Source organism: Chelonia mydas, chromosome 8, assembly GCF_015237465.2.
Source record: "Chelonia mydas isolate rCheMyd1 chromosome 8, rCheMyd1.pri.v2, whole genome shotgun sequence".
In the NCBI taxonomy this organism is placed as follows: domain Eukaryota; kingdom Metazoa; phylum Chordata; order Testudines; family Cheloniidae; genus Chelonia; species Chelonia mydas.
The window spans coordinates 51,600,086-51,619,892 of NC_057854.1; the positions used below are offsets into that span (position 1 = coordinate 51,600,086).

General features: G+C 40.5%; 1 protein-coding gene across 11 annotated transcripts in view; it reads left to right on the forward strand.

Moving 5' to 3' along the window:
* CEP350 (centrosomal protein 350) overlaps positions 1-19,291 on the forward strand; it is a 134,467-nt gene extending 115,176 nt beyond the window's left edge. For all 11 annotated transcript variants that reach the window (XM_043521163.1, XM_043521164.1, XM_043521165.1 and 8 more), the window contains 3 exons: positions 4-150; positions 1,419-1,541; positions 15,170-19,291. In XM_043521163.1, the coding sequence (XP_043377098.1) occupies positions 4-150; positions 1,419-1,541; positions 15,170-15,334 (435 nt within the window). In that variant the 3' untranslated portion in view covers positions 15,335-19,291. The remainder of the gene's footprint in view (positions 1-3; positions 151-1,418; positions 1,542-15,169) is intronic.
* The last annotated feature ends 516 nt before the right edge of the window (positions 19,292-19,807 follow it).

Here is a 19,807-nt window from a genome sequence, read left to right on the forward strand (position 1 = left end):
AAGGCGGTATTTGACTTGACGAGAGAGATTTTTCGGGAAATCTTTGCTGAGGATCCTAGTCTGAATCAACCTATTTGGATGAAACCATGTAGAATTACCTCCACTTACTTCCGGCGAGTAAAAGATCCAAATAACCTTGACGAGATCAAGGTAGGAAAGATGCTATTAAATTGTGACTGTCCTCATATCATATAATGTTTATGTAGCATTTTTTCATTTGTAGCCCACAAAATTCTGAATGTAGGTAGGCAAACATTACCTGGATTTTAACAGATGTAGCATTTGAGCACAGAGAGGTTTCAAGAGTGGTTCTTCGCTGAAAAGCAAGTGTGTAAAGATGGTAATTTTTTTTGTTCAACAGATTTACCACCCTCTCTTTCTGGGTTGTATTTGTTGACTTTAGTGACTTTAAAAAATTTCCTTTACTGCAGATCTAACACCTCAGTCCTGCAATCTGATCTGTGAGAGCAGATCCATACACCTATGCAGACTTCAGTGGGACTCGATGTAAGGGTCTATTGTCATGGATCTGGTTGCAGGATTGGGGCTAAAAGACTGAGCTGGATTTTATACTTTCCTGTGCATCATAGTTGTATGTTAAACTTCAATCAGATACACCTGTGCCAACCCCAGTGAAGGCAATGGAGTTGCACAGATAGATTAAGGGCATGATTTGAAGATGAAATGGGTGCACTGCTGTAACTGAGGGCCTAGTTTGGTCTGCAGACTTTTTATTACTGGTGATAATGCTCAAGAAAGAAAAAACTCAGCTTGTTGCTGAACCCAGGTTGAATTTACAGGGCTGTATGTTAGAAAAAAACACGTATCAAACTAGCACTTTTCATATGGAAATCATTAGGACACAAACAAGGAATATCCCCTGCTTCCAGTGCTGTTATTCCAAAGTTATTTTTCAGAGTAGAACGGCATTTAAAGTAACTTGCCCAAGATAACACATTGAATCTTTGGCAGAGTCATGGACAGAACCTAGGTCTACCAAGCCATAGCTGTCCCTGAACTGTTAATAGCAGGGAAGAATAAAGTTAAAAGGATAAAGGACTGTCAGTCTCTAACCCTATTTTCCTACAGTGTCCTTTCATAAACTGAATTAGTTTCAGTCTCCAGTTTACTGTATCATTTAAGTGAAAGTTGTGCTCGACAATCAGTCAAAGCTCTAAGGGCTAAAAAAATTCAGCCCTTTTTTAAATATAGTATACTCTCTGCATAATGTTGCCTCTAAGATAGGGTTATTGCTCAGTGCTTCCACTGTAAATCTCTTGCCTTGCAGTGTACATCTCACAGTGAAACAGAAATTCACCCTGTATTTTAAGATCAGATTTTGAAGGGCAGGTGCTCTGTACAGGATTCACTTCTTCCGTCAAATACAATATTAACTCTTTTTTCTTTTCTTCCCCTAGAGTTTCATTGCAACTGAAGTGCTGAAATTGTTCAGCTTGAGGAAGGAACCCAATCACAAAACAGATTGGCAGAAGATGATGAAGTTTGGACGCAAGAAACGGGACAGAGTGGATCATATACTGGTCAGTGGATAAAAGCATTCAGTAGTTTGATTGTATTCTATCCCCTGAATACAAAGGGTGTGTTAGTTATATCTCAAAAGAAGGCATGAATCTTTTGACAAAAGGTTTAATCCTAGGTGCACAATTTAGAACTATATTTAAGTTCCATATGGTCCACTTACATTTTTGTCTTTTTGGAGTATTTGCAATGAACTAAATAACTTTTAAACAGATCATTGTATGTGGGTAGTGAGGGTAAGCAAAGGAGAAAGTTGAGAAGCATCAAATATTAAAACCATTAACTTAAACAGTGAATTTGTTACAATGTAAAATGCATAACTGAAAGGAGAACCTTTTTTCTTTGGACCAAAAATGGTATTCCTACCTGTCACAAATTCTTGGAGAAGGACTGGCTTTCTGCCTTGATGCACCAAATTATTTATTTTTAAATAATGTTGTTTCCACTGTGACAAGTGATACTGAAATCCAAATAGATTAAGCTCCTTCCCATGACAGAATTCTGATATAGCATTTCTTGGCTTTTTCAAGAGTTCTGCAGTTAAGACCAGTACAGAGTTTGAAATAGGATTGTAATTTCAAAGTGACTATATCTTCTTCATTGTACTGTGATAGCAGCTATGCCACATGGTACATTCAACATGTTCTCTAAGCCAGCATTGAGCAGCATTGCTGCTCCTATAATACCTATGCATGTAAACTCTGATGAACAATATATGCTGCCAACACTGGTTCAGGGATGGAGGATAACTCATGGGGGCAAGCTTTTTAAAGCTGATCCTTGGGTGGTTTTACTGAATGGTTGGGGTCTCTCTCGTCTGTGATGAGTCTACTTGGCAACATAAGAGTTGCCAACGCATTGCATTTATCTTAACTATATCCTAAATTGATATATAAAATTACCAGTTAATTCAAACCATGGATATCTTCAGTCTTTTGTTCTCCCACCTGTGGAAGATTTCCAGCAAAGCATTAGGAAGACTTTTCCTCCAGGGACAAAGTTGCACCTTAGCTAGGTAAAGGATTTAAAGTTAGGGTCAAGTATCCTGGGATATCTGGGCCTTATTAGTACATGTGTTGTAACTAATATCATTTATAATAAGCTAAAGTACAGCCGCATTAGGTATGGAACATGCAGCTGTTGTGTGCCTGCACCAGCTCACTGTGCCAGCTTTCAGTTGTTATGAATTAGTCTCAATTGGAAACATTCAAAAAAGTGAATCAGGTTGAATGAGGTTGAAATTCAGGCACTAATGTACAATAGTCTGAGACCTTCCAGATTTCATACAAGAATTCAAGTGTCAAAGGTTAAAACACTTCAATCAATATATTTTAATAAATAAGGTCTGACAAGCCTGTGTTTCATCCCACCTCACTCTCACAGAGAAACAGAGGTAAAACAACCACCATTTTAGCTGAAGGCTGGCAAAAATGTGGAAAAACAAACTCTATACTATACTATTTGCTTTAGGAATTGGCATTGCTCAGTGACATTGTTGCTAAGCTTATCATTGCAACGTAAGCAACCAAGAGAGAAACTTCTAGCTTAGAAAAAGTAGCCAAACCCTGGAAAACTTCTATAAACATATTTGTTAAAACCTCTTTAAACTGTTAAGCAGCTGTTTAGCTTTCTTTGTTTCCTAATCAGCCTCCAGCTTCTGCCACTTTTGTTTATGTGGTCATGAATTGTGAGAATACAAATACTGGATCATGGCAGCATCACTAACTGAATCAGGGGCATTGCTAAATAACAGTATTCAAAAAGAAATAGAACATGATGATTTAAATGGAGTTTCGAAAACCCAGTTTCATGTTTTCCTGAGCATGGCAATAGTCTATTAAAGGAACAAATCAAATTTGGTTCAAAATTTAGATTTTGTAGACGTTTGTTTTCATCTGTGTTCTTAAGTATAGGTGTATTTAACAAATATATCTCTGCAACTCAAATACTGTCTGTCATGCTCTGGAGTGACTTACAGCTGAGTGCCAGCCTCAGTGCAGATACCCCAAACTGGTAGTGTGTTCTCTAATTAGAATTCACCAAGCCAGTAACAAGTGTGAACTCCTGGATCACTACCAGTCTTACCATAGATTCACAGACAGTCCCCTTGGATCTCCAGTGCATCTTGCCACCCAGACAAACTGGACTTTGTGATAAAAGGTAACTCAAACTAAAAATCACGTCACATAAGGTTGCTCCCAGTCGCAAGAGACCTCCAGATCAGTTGGTATTCTACATTTTACACCAAAGACTACACTTGCAGCCAATTCTATTTTAAATGAGCTAAAGGTTTATTAGCTAAGAAAAGGAAATGAGAGTTATTAGCAGGTAAAATATATGCACAAGTGAGTCACTCTTTGTAATTCCAAATGGTGACAGTCATGTAATAAACTGCCAGTTTCCCAAAAGTCTTTTCAGGGTACCCAGATTGTCTCTGGGATCTCCGCTTTGCGTCTGGTACACATCCCAAAAGTCCAGAGATGAATGATCTTTCCTTTAATCCATTCTTAAAGCATCTTCTCACAGAAATCAAGCTGACGGTCACTATTCACGTGGCCTTTTCCTTTGATGACAGAGGGTGAGGAATGCATTTTGAGTCTTTGACCTCCGATCATCATGATGACCACTTGCTTTGAAATTAGCACTTTAACAGAAAAGTTCTTCATTTGCATTTCAAAAGGCTTCTTTCTTGTCTGATGGGTTATTTAGTTACAGTGGTATTTACAATATAAATGTTAGCTATTGCATTATAACAGGATACAAATAAGTGAAAACAATGCAAGTAACAACCCATTAGTTTTTCATTAAGTTTAAATGCCAGATACACTCTTATACATTAACAATTACTTTGATCTGTACTAATACAAAAGTGAATTGACCTGTGGCTTCAGCATGAGCTGGCACCTGCTCTGCCAGTGTCACATAGGAGAATATAGAAGTTAAACTGTAGTTAGTCTGCTTATAATGGCTGATTTATTGTCCAAATTTGATTTGCTCCTTATAAAGGACTATTGAAGTGCAGAAACATAAACTAAACATAGTGAAAATTGAGTTATATTATAATTATTTTCATTTTTAATAATGTGAGGCAGAGATTCTAAAACTTTCATTGCCTGAAATAAGATATTAGTAGAGTCTCTTGCAGGCTTCTTCCCTTCCCTTTCGTAATTGTGTAACATCCTGTGACAATTACAGCAATTGCTTACTTGGAAAAGTATTCTTAGTAAAGTGTGTACTTTTGGCTGTATTAAATATAATGTAGCAGCTGGAAACAAGGAGAGCCACCACCTTGTGACCATCCAGCACACTGGGAACCACAATTTGGAGACCACCGGTGTAATGTGTTTGTAATATAGGCAAGGAAATTTGTTGTGCGTTCCTCTTCTCCCAGCCTACCAAAAAAGACAGTCAATTACATATAGTATTGTGACTTTGCCTACCAGGAAGCAAAGAGGCAATAATTCTGTCAGGCAAGCCCTGCATGTAAGGCCCCATTTCAGAGATTTCTCTTTGCTTTTGTTTTTCCTTCTGTTCCTGTTTCCTCTTACCCAGCTTTGTCTTTCCTCTTTTCCTCATTTCTAAGCCCAGAACTGAAGAAAAGGACAAGTACAGTTGTTGGGTTTAGTGCTGGGTGGTGTTGGTGGTCTATGATATACAGGAGATCAAACTAGAGATCTGGTGGTCCCTTCTGGCCTTAAACTTCATGACTCTACACAGAGAGCGGGCACAAAATAGACCTCAAAAAGAGAGCAGAAAAAACGAGGAAGAAGGATGGTCGGCAGAGACAACCTCTACTGAGGATTCCCCTGCCTCCAGCTGAGAGACAGCCTTGTGGCAGAATGTCAGTAACACACAAAGCCGTACAGCATTACAAGAACTCTCCCATCAATCAGGTTTCCATTGAGATCGGAGCTGGTCAAAAATGGGGGGGAAAGGGGATTTTGCAAAAAATTTGGAAGTTTTCATTTTGCAGGGCTCAAAGCATCCTTCACCTAAGGAGGCATAAAGGAACCGAGCACTTTGAGGTCTGTGAAGGGGCTGGCCACAGTCTGGTCAGCCATGCTGGAAAAGAGACTTGCTGAGGAACACATCTTTTAACAAACTAGAGTCTCTTGTACAATCAGGTTTAGTTTTAGAAGCGTATTTTTACTTTTGTTTGCTTGTGATTCATTCCATCTTTATTCCTTATACTTGGTATCACTTAAACCTGTGACTTCTTGTTTAACTTTTACTAGAAACCATTCGGTGCTTTGATTAAAATAGTGTTTCTTAACCCAGTTAATGTCATAAGGTGCTAGGTATTTTCTCTTTAAGAGGACAATGAAATGGATCACTTCTGTAAATGATCAAGGCGAGGGCTCGACACTGCAGGGCAGATGGTTTCGGAGAAATTTGGGACTGGGAGAGTGTTGGGGTCACCCTGAAAAAAGTAACTGGGTGGTGGAAGCCAGAGTGTAATCGCATGCTTGAATGCTGGCTGTTGGTGTCAGGGCTGTTAGCCATATCAGCATTGCATTTAAGGCATCCCGAGTTTCAGGACAGGCAATGACACAACCCCTTACTGGTCTGGGTTGAACCCCAAGGTGTCATAGATGCCCAATTCCCAATTGGCTTTCACTGCAAGTTCGGTACCTAACTGCTCTTTGCACCTTTGAAAATTTCCCCTTCAAGAAAGTCCCTCCTCGTCTAAAGATCTTGATGCTTTTTCATTGTGTTCGGGCACAGATATTAGATTGGCTTGCCTCTGCAAAACCACCAGAGCAGCCAGCTTTTTCACTTGGGCCGTTAAGTCTAAAGCCCTGCCCACAAGTATATTTATCATAGAATCATAGGACTGGATGGGACCTCGAGAGGTCATAGAATCATAGAATATCAGGATTGGAAGGGACCTCAGGAGGTCATCTAGTCCAACCCCCTGCTCAAAGCAGGACCAATCCCCAACTAAATCATCCCAGCCTGGGCTTTGTCAAGCCTGACCTTGAAAACCGCTAAGGAAGGAGAATCCACCACCTTCCTAGGTAACCCATTCCAGTGCTTCACCACCCTCCTAGTGAAAAAGTTTTTCCTAGCATCCAACCTAAACCTCCCCCACTGCAACTTGAGACCATTACTCCTTGTTCTGTCATCTGGTACCACTGAGAACAGTCTAGATCCATCGCCTTTGGAACCCCCTTTCAGGTAGTTGAAAGCAGCTATCAAATCCCCCCTCATTCTTTATGCAGACTTAATAATCCCAGTTCCCTCAGCCTCTCCCCATAAGTCATGTGCTGCAGCCCCCTAATAATTTTTGTTGCCCTCCACTGGACTCTTTCCAATTTTACCACATCCTTCCAGTCCCCTGCACTGATAGCGGGACTAAGTATTATCTAGACCATTCCTGACAGGTGTTTGTCTAACCTGGACAGCCTCCCTAAGCAATTTATTTCAGTGCTTAACCACTCTGACAGTTAGGAAGTTTTTCCTAATGTCCAACCTAAACCTCCCTTGCTGCAGTTTAAACCCATTACATCTTGTCCTCTCCTCAGAGGTTAAGAAGAACAGTTCTTCTCCCTCCTCCTTGTAACCCCTTTTATGTACTTGAAAACTGTTATCATGTCCCCTCTCAGTCTTCTCTTCTCCAGACTAAACAAACCCAATTTTTTCAATCTTCCCTCGTAGTTCCTGTTTTCTAGACCTTTAATAATTTTTGTTGCCTTTTTCTGGACTTTCTCCAATTTGTTCACGTCTTTCCTGAAATATGGTGCCCAGAACTGGACACAGGAGGCCTAATACACAGTTGAGGCCTAATCAGCACGGAGTGGAAGAATTACTTCTTTTGTCTTGCTTACAACATTCCTGCTTACAACATTCTTGCTTACAACACTCATCCCAGAATGATGTCTGCTTTTTTTTTTTTTTTTTTTTTTTTTGCAACAGTGTTACATTGTTGACTCATATTTAACTTGTGATCACTATGATTCCCAGATCTCTTTCTGCAGTATTCCCTTCCCAGGCAGTCATTTCCCATTTTGCATGTGTGCAACTGATTTTCCTTCCTAAATGGAGTACTTTGCATTTGTCCTTATTGAATTTCATCCTATTTACTTCAGACCATTTCTCCAGTTTGTCCAGATCACTTTGAATTTTAATCCTTGCAACCCTTCCCAGCTTGGTATCATCCACAAACTTTATAAGTGTATAACCAGTTTTGCACCTACCTTATAGTAGCTCCATCTAGGTTGCATATCCCTAGTTTGTTTATGAGAAGGTCATGCGGGACAGTTTCAGAAGCTTTACTAAAGTCAAGATATACCATGTCTACCACTTCCCCCCCTATCCACAAGGCTTGTTACCCTGTCAAAGAAAGCTATCAGGTTGGTTTGACACGATTTGTTCTTGACAAATCCCTGCTGACTATTACTTATCCCCTTATTATCTTCTAGATGTTTACAAATTGATTGCTTAATTATTTGCTCCATTATCTTTCCAGGTACTGAAGTTTAAGCTGGCTGGTCTGTAATTCCCTGGGTTTTTTTATTCCCCTTTTTATAGATTGGCACTCTATTTGCCCTTTTTCAGTCTTCTGGAATCTCTCCCGTCTTCCATGACTTTTCAAAGATAATCACTAATGGCTCAGATATCTCCTCAGTCAGCCCCTTGAGTATTCTAGGATGCATTTCATCAGGCCCTGGTGACTTGAAGACATTTAACTTGTCTAAGTAATTTTTAGCCTATTTTAGCCTCTGATCCTACCTCATTTTCACTGGCATTCACTATGTTAGATGTCCAATCACCACCAATCTTCTTGGTGAAAACTGAAACTAAGAAGTCATTAAGTACCTCTGCCATTTCCACATTTTCTGTTACTGTTTTTCCCCACTCATTGAGTTAAGGGCCTACCCTGTCCTTGGTCTTCCTCTTGCTTCTCATGTATTTGTAGAATGTTTTCTTATTACCCTTTATGTCTCTAGCTAGTTTGAACTTGTTTTGTGCCTTGGCCTTTCTAGTTTTGTCCCTACATACTTGTGGTGTTTGTTTATATTCGTCCTTTGTAATTTGACCTAGTTTCCACTTTTTGTAGGACTCTTTTTTGATTTTTAGATTATTGACGATCTCCTGATTAAGCCAGGGTGGTCTCTTGCCATACTTCCTATCTTTCCTATGCAGTGGGATAGTTTGCTCTTGTGTCCTTAATAATGTCTCTTTGGAAAACTGCCACCTGTCTTCAATTGTTTTTCCCCTTAGACTTGCTTGCCATAGGATATTACCTACCAACTCCCTGAGTTTGCTAAAGTCTGCCTTCTTGAAATGAATTGTCTTTATTTTGCTGTTCTCCCTACCTTTCCTTAGAATCGTGAACTCTACCATTTTATGATCACTTTCACCCACACTGCTTTCCACTTTCAGATTCTCAACCAGTTCCTCTCTATTTGTCAGAATCAAATCTAGAACAGCTTCTTCCCTACTAGCTTCCTCCACCTTCGGAAATAAAAAATGGTCTCCAATACATTCTAAGAACTTGTTGGATAATCTATGCCCTGCTGTGTTGTTTTCCCGACAGATGTCTGAGTAGTTGAAGTCCCCCATCACCATCAAGTCTTATGCTTTGGATGATTGTTAGTTGTTTAAAAAAAGCCTCATCCACCTCTTCTTCCTGGTTAGGTGGTCAGTAGTAGACCCCTACCATGACATCACCCTTGTTTTTTACTCTCTTTATCCTTACCCAGAGACTTTCAACAAGTCTGTTTCCTATTTCCATCTCAACCTCAGTCAAAGTGTATATATTTTTAATATACAAGGCAACACCTTCCTTTTTTCCCTGCCTGTCCTTCCTGAGCAAGCTATACCTTTTTATACCAATATTCCAGGCATGCGTATTATCCCACCAAGTCTCTGTGATGCCAACTATGTCATAGTTGTCTTTATTTACTAGCATTTTGAGTTTTTCCTGCTTATTCCCCATACTTCTCACATTAGTAAACAGGCATCTAAGATACTGATTTGATATCCTCACCCCCCCATCCCCAGTTCTGTCTTGTCTCTCCCTTATCCCTACTATAACAGCCCATGCTTCCCCCACCCCCAAATTTCGACCCTTCTCCCAGGTCTCCATGTTTTTTACTTGCCTGTGGGCTTGCCTGCATGGGACTGGGGCAAAGAGCTATACCACTGCTTTCTTTCTCTATCCCTTTTCAGAGTTTTGAGGAAGGCAAAGTAGGACAAAGCAGAGGTAATGCTGTCAAGCCTCTTGAAGGCCCATGCCCCTATTTTTTTGAGCTGATGAGCCTGTCATTAGGACATTACTTGACCTTTTGGACCTGTCGATCCAAGGCCCACAATCCTCCTCTTTCAGTGTGATTTGGAGAGCTTGTAAATAAAGCATAGCTGCTTCCTAGAAGAGGAAATCTGTTCTGAAATTGCAGTCTTTCTATCTAGCAACAGAGAGCCTACTTCTGTGAAATACGCATGAATTTGGAACCGTTTTTTGTTGTTCAGTGGGGCATTGAGAGGAATATCAATGCCAGCGCAAGACATCTTAATGCTCTCTTTGTAGGATTTCAAAAAGAGCTCAGTGTCTATAACCTGAGCGTCTACTCTTCTGTCCTTTCTCTTATTGGAGTTCTTTCAGGAGCAGGGACACTGTTTCCCAGCTGGTTTTTATTCAGTTTTGTTGGAGACTCCTACATCATCCAGTGACTCCTCAGTGGGACCTGTCCTTCATTTTGCAGGTACTCATACGTTTGCATTTGAATCCCAATGTGGTGGCACAGTGCCCCACCCCCATGCCAGATTGGGTTACAGCAGGCCAGAGTGGCTGCGCAAGGCGGTAGCCAACCAGGGAGGGCCTGTTAGAGAGCCAATCAGGGCCAGTATTACAGCCAGCCAATCAGGGCTAGGCTAGGCCCTATATAAAGGCTGCCCAGGCAAGAGGCAGGGAGTTTCTCCCAGACCTTGAAGGGAGAAGGTCTGTCTCCTGAGAGAAGGAGACCAGCACCCAGGACAGTGCAGTGCTGGGCAGGCTTGGGAGAGCTGAGGAGAGCTCTAGCCCAATACCTGCTGGGCTGCAGGCCCTGATAGAAGGGCCCACAAGGTGCAAGGGGGCTGAAGGGGAAGCGGCCCAGGGAGGAGAGGCGGACAAGGGGAGCGAAGGAGGGCAGGGAGGCTTTCACCAGAGGGTTCCTGGGCCCCGCCCTTGTACTATACCTGGCCATTAGGAGTGGCCATAGCGGACTGCACCCGACCCCTGATAGAAGGGGTTAGACTTTGGGTATGTGGTTGGCCACTGCGGCTGGGGTGAAGAGAAAAGACTGCTGTTAACCCCCCTCTGGAAGGGGGCGAGTGTGGACTTGGGGGCACTGCTGGAGGGCTGTGTCCCGAAGAGGACGCCGCTGAGCAAGGAGCAACGCGGGTCGAGACGCCAATCTAGGGCGAGAGACGGGTGGGACACCACCAGCAGAGGGCACTCCGCATGAACTGAGCTAATTCCCAGAGTGAACAGCAGGAGGCGCTGTGGTGGTGAGTCCCAACCCCATCACACCAGGAGAAAGTCTCCTTCCCCAGATGCTGCCCAAGCTACCCTTTTAAAGTGCTTCTTTCAGTTGTCATAATACCTTGTCAGATGGATGGGAGAATTCTAAGCTCCCTCATTTTCTCTCTCTCCTACACATGTGTGCACACCTCCTTCAGTATTTTCCAGGAAAGATGGTATTCGTTCTCCTGCCAGAATTCATTCTTGAAGGGGACATGAATTCTGCTTTAGTTAACCTGTCCTGTTCCCAGCTTTATCCAAGCCCTGCTTCTCTCCAAGGTGGGAAATTTCAGTCCTGGTGTCAGAGGTGTGAGCTTCTACTGAATTCTTTCATGAGAGTTCAGAAAGTTTCATAGCACACCCAATTGTTGAAAACTGCTGCAAGGGTGTAAAAGTTCACTTTAACCGCCAGATAGGTAATGACCAGTATTGTTTGCTTATTAGCCAGCCAAATGCTAGTGTACCAGTTTGGTCAAACATCACCTACTGTTCATAAAGCACTATCACTTAGACTGCATACACCTGAGTGTTCCTTCAGTTGTAGAATTCTGCAATCAGCGTGATAAGGTAGGCCCTTCTCAGAGCACCACTTGGTGAATGCAATGTATGTCTTTGACTGAATCCCTTGAAAGGAAAGGAGAAGAGTGATGTAGAACAAAAGAAGTTTAGTCTCTGTAATTCCTTTTCTTAGTCTTCTCCCCTGTCATCCTTCATCCCACCCTCTTTTCCTCTGAGGAGATGCCACCCTATATTCTTATACCTTTTCTGATTTCTCTGTTAACTGTCTGTGACATTCCCCTGTTATTATCTGGACTAGTGATCTGCTAGGTCACTCCAGTCCTCAATTCTGGGAGCCAGCCTTACCCTGCTCTGCTGTGAGAATCCCCACTCCTGGGCTGTTCACGCACAGCCTCTAACATGTAAGTTGCTCCTTGGATTGTGCAACCAAATGACACTAGCCAATATCTCTGGTCCCAGACACAACCCTAGGAACCTCCGTCTTGCGGTGTCCAGTTATGCCCGCTGGATGCTGCAAGCTTATATGAGTTTGTCTATTTAACAAAGAAATTGATATGTACTAGGCTTGCTATCCCAAGGGGAGTCTCTGACACGCTTCAAACCAAATGCACTGTTTCAGGTAGAATAAACAAACAAATTTATTAACTACAAAGATAGATTTTAAGTGATTGTAAGTCAAAGCACAAGAAGTCAGATTTGGTCAAAGGAAATAAAAGCAAAACGCATTCTAAGCTGATCTTAACACTTTCAGTGCCCTTATAAACTTAGATGCTTCTCACCACAGGCTGGCAGGTTGCCCTTCAGCCAGGCTCTCCCCTTTGATCAGCACTTAAGTCACTTGGTGGTGATGGTGTCTGTAGATGGAGGTGGAAGAGAGAGCCAGCATGGCAAACATCTCTCCCTTTTATCATGTTCTTTCTTCCCTATTGGCTCCTTCCCCCCTCCTCCCCCCACTTCAGAGTCAGGTGAGCATTACCTCATCATAGTCCCAAACTGACCAAGGGAAGGGGGGGTGACTCATTCGAGAGTCCAGCAGATCCTTTGTCGCTCCCTAGGCCAGTGTCTTTTGTTCCTTTGAGGCTGGGCTGGGTTTGTTTCATACATGCCCTGATGAGGTGTGAACTGCCCCTCTGCTCTTGGAGAGTTTTGCCTGGGCCTCTGCTCCTGGAGAGTTTTTGTCTAGGCTTTTTTTAAGCCATGAGGACACATTTTCAGCCTCATAACTATATACATGAAATTACAACCTATAACATTACTATAACAACAATGCTCAGTGCATGATGAGCCTTCCGAAGACACCCAACATGACAAACTTTGCATTGGATACCACACAAACATGTTATAAGGATGAACATGAGGGTGCAAGGGTGTTTCCCCGAGGTACAGTGTGTCATGCTGTCCTCCCTCGCAGAGCCTCTCTTGGGGGAAGTGAAAGGACTGACCTCTGATATACAGGGCTTGGTTGACAGAGTCTTTGCTACTGTGTTTCCTTGTAGTCAAAGCCATAGCACTTTGTCCTTAACTGTTGGTTCCTGTTAGCCCTCTTTTTCCCCCCATACTATTATGACAAAAAGGAATTATTAGGGTGTGATTTTCTTTTCTCTTATATATGTATGAATGACAGTTTCTTTAACTACACTAGGGTGGATCTATGGAAATGTGCAGAGCACTAATGAAAGTGCGGGACACCTAAAAATTGCCCTTTCACACTTGTTTGGTGAGATGCATTTTTTTCCCAAACTCTTCAATAAGTTTGAAAGGAGCTGTCAAACTGTGAAACCACATGCATAACTGGTTGTAAACATAGCTAGAACCTTAGAAGTTCTGTTCCTCTGTAGTCTCCATTGCAGCCTGTTGGGCCTTCACATTACTTTTGGATTATTAAATTGCAAAGAATTCTTGTACAGTAGCTTGCCCCCTTTCACACTCTCAGCAGACGAAGTCCCCTTGTGTGGACAACTCAAAAGACTAAACAAAGAGGAAGAGGGTACTGGGTTTATTTCAGTTCTCCCTCTTTCACTCCTCCTTTATTACATAAATAGAATAAAATACCATATATGTTGATATCATAACTAATAAAACTATTGCAAACAATGTTTTTCAGCCTTGTTTTGACCATGTATTCCAAAGTAATGTCTGCCTGACCTCCTTACTAGTTGTCCATATGTATTTTGGGACAGCTTTTATCCACAATGAGGTTCCTTCTTTTCCTTTTCTGATTATATAACGTACATATATTTTAATTAAGGTAAACAGATACTCTTGTGCCAAATATAAGGTTCATGGCTCAATGTGGGTTAGCACTGAAACTAAGCAAATAGTAAAGGAGTACTTGTGGCACCTTAGAGACTAACCAATTTATTTGAGCATAAGCTTTCGTGAGCTACAGCTCACTTCATCAGATGCATCCGATGAAGTGAGCTGTAGCTCACGAAAGCTTATGCTCAAATAAATTGGTTAGTCTCTAAGGTGCCTCAAGTACTCCTTTTCTTTTTGCGAATACAGACTAACACGGCTGTTACTCTGAAACCTAAGCAAATAGTGGAAGAATTTTCAAGAGCTACTCCCTAGCATTCAAAAGAATGTTTTATTTGATTTCATGTTCTTTCTGAGTAAGTTGAAGCACTCAAGGTTTACTAGTGTGAATACATATGGAAACAAAATTTTAGCATGAATGTTCAAAAGATGTAATTTCAAATTGTAATATTTGTAACATGCAGTTTGGACAGCCTTTGGACTATGCATTATTTGCTGATGAAATTCTGTCTATGTTCTTGTATGCAACCTGTCATGTGGGGTCTGAATACCTAATTTTGAATAACAATTAAGAATTGCGGGGTCTGCTCATGGACAAGAAAGAAAAATCATCAAATTGTTAGAAATTATTTAGCTGTACATAGCATAAAATTCAGTTAGTAGTAATGCTTTCACGAGCAGTGAAGCATAAAATATGCTGTACAAAGAAACCGTTTTGCAGTATCATAGTATTGCACAGTAGCATTGCCTGCCAGCATTTTTGCTTCTACTTTCAGGAGAATTAGTTGTGAAATGTAAATGTCTTTGATATTATGGGTTTCTGATGCTTATTAGCCATATTCTAATCACCTACCTTCTTCCTCCCCCCATTTTTCTTTGTACTTTCTTACTGATTTCAATCATATTTTCCTCTTTTGTGCAGCACTGATCACATCATTGACTTTTTATAAATAATTAATTTTAAGAATATTTCAGTTTGAATTCACACTATTCATCAGGAATGATGGTATATCAGTAGTGTTTTTCAAGCGCAAAACTTATATAAAAATAGAATGAATTTCATTAAAATGAACAGTAAACCAAAGGGGAAAAATTTAAAAAGTAAAAATATTTTGGTAAAATTAATTGATCTGATTAAGAGATCAGCTGTATAATATAACTTCATTTTACTGCTCTGAGAATTGTTGTGGAACAACTTATATATAAAAACAATTCTGTCATGGCCAGTTATTTCTGTATTATACATTTTCCGTGCTTGTTTTTTACTTGTCCTAGAAGGCCTGAAGAATAATATTCCAAGAAACAATAGTGTATTAACACTTTTTTTTTTTCTCTCTAAAATCCAAGGTGCAGGAACTCCATGAGGAAGAAGCTCAGTGGGTGAATTATGATGAGGATGAGCTCTGTGTGAAGATGCAGTTGGCAGATGGGATATTCGAGGCCTTAATCAGAGACACTATTAATGTTCTGAACCAGATAAATGAAAAACAAGGGAGACTACTGCTTTTGTGACATCCGTGAAAATAAACCAAAAACTGCGAAACTTCTTGTCATGAGCTTTCTGACTCCTGACATATACTACATCTCCACCATAGCAATATTGCTGCTGGACTTTCATTCATGTTTTTAAAGGCAGTTCAGATGTGATAAGGGAACACAGTACTACATCCCCCTGCCTTTAGAGACCTTACACTGGATTTGTTGTTGCAACCAAGCATGGTCCTTCACTTAATGCTGGCTTGTGGTATAGTCATACCATCCTTTTGCTAATTCAGCACACACAGTATAAGTCAGCACCTTTCCATGGTATCAGACTGGGACTATGAACTTCAAATTGTACGCTGAAGGTGGTTGGATGTGGTTGGGTTGAGATACTGGTCACTTGGCCCAAAATTGCTGTCAGCAATCTAAACTGATCTTTAGAAAGGTGTATTGGGTGATTTTGATAACTGCTTGTCAGTTTTTAGCCATAAATGGACATTACGGCAATTAATAGTGTTACATTATTAACCACTTTGTACCTGCAGTCCTAACAATATGCATCAATTTTTCCACTCCAGAGTCCATTTCATTCCCTTGAAATCCATTCCCATCTTTCTTCATGCAATGTGGTACCAGACATGATCGGTGGGCTAACAAAGGGGAAATTGGATGAGCTTGCTTTTTTGCATTCATCTAAAGAATTCTTGTTTCCTGTCTAATTTGCTTCAGTCAAGAGTAAGACCAAAGTAAAGGCCACCAAAAACTGGGCATAAGAGACTACACATTGGTCAGCTTTACTCCTACCAATTTCTTCAGCTCCTGAACTACCAGCAGCTCTTAGATAAATGGATACTCAGGATTCTCTCAGGCAGTAGACACGCAGGAGTGGAAAACGTTTCTTCACAAAACTTTGGCCTTCAATAGCTCGGCTTCCTCCCTTGCTACCACCCAACCCTAATAAATCAGAGAAGCAGTTATTTGAACGATTAGGGAAATGAGTGTATTCACCAAAGAGAGTGATGTCCAGTGCTTGACTGTGTACTTGTTCTGTGGTTGTGGGATTTTTAACTTATTTTAAGATAATTTATTAAATTGGAGTTAAGGAAAGTGTCCAGTGCAGTGGTTGCACTGTCTTAGGCCTTGAAACAGCAGAACCTGTGAAAGGTACCTATGTAATACTGCATCTGTCCTAGAAACTTCTAGGGTCCATATTCTTTGCACAAAAATCCAGCTTCTTGAGACAGAGGGGTAGAAAGAAACAAACCTCAGTGGTCAAATGTGGGAAGGAAAGGGGAAAACTATGAAAAGAGCTTCACCTGGGCAAATGCCAGCAATTGTGGAGTGTTTAAAGGAGTAATCTGAAGACAAGATGTGAAAATATTTTCTGCTCCCTTGTTACCTGCCTTCCTTCTCACAAATGTTCTTTTTCCAGAGCGTTAGGCAGCCACCCTGTTGTATTTTTGGAGCTGTGCCCTTCGTCTTGAGTGCTTTCTTAATCTGTCCTCCCTCTTTGTGTTTCTTGGATGAACACAGACAATGTGGGGTTGAGTATTAATGCCTTACTAATGGAAGTCCTGTTTACTAACATGGGATGAGACCCAAAGCGGATTCATGTTCTCCAGGCACGTTGGAATATTGAAGTGCATGCAAAAGCATGTTAGGAGGCACCCAAAGATGCTGCAGCCCATGATATGCATGTGGGAAGATTTCTGCTCTTTTCCTTCCATCTGTTTTTGTTTCTTGGGTTTCCTGCTATGCATACATGTGCTATTGCTCCATTATGTTTTTCTCTCTTTCCATCTTTATATCTGGGAAACTGTCATTGAAATATTTGCATTTTGCACAATGACACACAACTGGTAATTTTTTAAATCAGGGACAGCACTGAGAAATGTTGGCTTTTCAACCCAATCAGATTCTCATGTGTGAGTTTATTAATGGTGAGCCATATCCATGAGAGCTTAATGAGCAAAGAACAAATAGGAGCAAATAGTGTCTTGGAACACCTCAGGGCACAAGTATCAGTCTGTATGTGGTAGTGTTCTTTCTAGCTGTCCAAAGTCAGATGATTTCATGAGTGGTATGCATCTTTTTCATGAGTGAGTCACTTGTGTATGTAAATTAGCATCCTGATGCTGAACCTCAACACTGTCTTAAGCATTTGACAAAAACCAGCTACAGCTGCTGTTTAACCAGCATGGTGTCATTAATCAGGTCACTGTCTGATTCCTTTTCCTGGGCCTATCTTCTTTTCAACAGAGAATATTGTTATTTTTATAGATAGTTATAGAAGAGGGCAGAGTACCAGCAGAAGGAGAGAAACCTGCAAAGAAGGTCTGTGGCATGGGTATCATAGAAATAAATTAGTTTCCATCCCTAGGATCCAATGGCCATTGCTGAGATAGTAAGATAGCCTGCATCTCTGAGGCTTCCTGCTGGAATATAGAGTTTGTGCATGTGTGGTACATGCACCAGCGGAGAGTGTATTGTACTGTCAGTCTTTCAAGATGTGGAAGAAGATTGGAGATTACTTTTGCCCTTGTTGGCTTGAGTAAGCAAACATCTAGGTATCAGCTGCAGAAACAGTTGCTACCTTTCCAGCTCTTAGGGCAGAAAGAAACTGTAAAAGTAATGTTTTTGGAGACATCACCATTTATTTTTGGTACCAATTTGTAATGGGAGCAGCCTAGACTAAAACAACTATGGCTGTTAAATTACATTCTCAACGCTTGATAATTGTTGAGGTACACTGTGGGCTAGGACTGATGATCATCGAGATTTGGTGATGGTCCTTTCAGGTCAGGCTTTGTGATGAATTGTTGAAGTAGTATGGGGAAGCCTTGAACTGAATAAAGAGAGAGCTGAATTTCACACACACACACACGTGCTCGCCCCCCTCTATCCCTTTTATCTCAAGCCCAAGTTCTGTCTGGGTCATGGTTGAATTATCTTGGTGCAACAGTGTTGGAAAATCCAAGGTTGAGGGAACATGGAAACTCCAGAATTTTTCTGAGCCCAAAATAGGGTGGGCCCTCTATGGCAGAGTCAGAAAGCACTGGATGGAGTCAATATGAAGACCTATGTCCCTTTTCAGTCTAGGAGAAGGACTATTAATGCAAGGTAGAACTGCCCAGCATTGTGTGAATATGGAGAGAGACCACCTCTCTGACTAGGATAATTCCCGAGCTACAGATCTGGGCTATTACTACTTTATCTTTCAGAAAAGGTTTTGTTGCTCATAAGGTTTTGTGGCCTGTTTGAAAAATTTATCTTGTTCACTTTCCTTTCTTGAAAAAGTGGCCTTAGCTTTTTGCAATACTTGAATAAATTGTGTATGTGCAAAAGATTTTCAGTAGCACAGCGTTAGAGAGCATTTAAATAACTCTTCTGCAAAGAACTGAGTGTAGTTCAGACTTTCAGATCCCATTGCTACCTTAAGAATACTAGGGGAATAAATTACTATTCAGCAGAGTAACAGTTGAAACTTACAAGGTATTTAGTTCAAATTGTAGGAATTTTGAAGTGTTTACAAATCAGCTAAAATGGAGAAAAGCAAAATATCCAGAACACATTTGAAATATAAAAATTAAAAATGCAAAAATATATATAGATGAAAAAGGAGTACTGTAATTAACCTGCATTTAATAGGTTTTTTCCTTGACTTTGCAGAGCCTTTTTATATACATTTGCAAAGCCACCTTGGGAGACCCTCTCTCCCTGTGTACTGTATTGTGCAGATATTAAAATAAATAAACCTGTTTACTTTGTTTGTGTAAATAACCTGTTAACCTGGTTTCCAGGCCAGTTTTCAGCCAATAATCGCATCCAGTGCAGCTTTGCACAGTAGAGTTAAGGATGTGGGGTTTTTTTGTAATTATGAACTGTAAAATAACCAGGGTTTTCCCTGTGTACACCAGTGTAAATATCTTTGTTAACTGAAATGTACTTTGAGGATAAAACCTGTAAATAAACTGATTTATAAATTAATTGTCTTATTTCCTGCTTCTTTATAAAATGGAGTATAATTACACAAATAGCTGATAATTCTGAAGGTGCCCAGTGGATTTGTTCTTGGTAACATATTCCACCTTATCCCTGATGCTGCACTTTGGTCCCAATAACAATCTGCTAAATCCTATAATTGCCTTAATTGTAATAATACCTTATAGCATGTCCTTGCATGTTTGTTAAAGCTGGCTGAGTGTTGTGGCAAAAAACAGAAAAGTCATTGCTTTGTTTTTCAAAAATACAAGTCACAATTTTTAATTGGAAAGGTTAAAAAAGAGTCATGGTAAACTTTTCATAATGGACTTTAAAAATCTTCAATTTAAAATTATACTAAAAATGTGTTTCAAATAGGAAATATCAATAATATATTTAAGAAGTGGATAAAATTCTCCTAGAAATGATCCTAGGTCTTGTGTTATATATTCCTAAATGAGATGGTTTTATGGGTCTGCTCTTGTCTTCTCTGAACCCATCTTTATATAGTAAAAAGGAGTG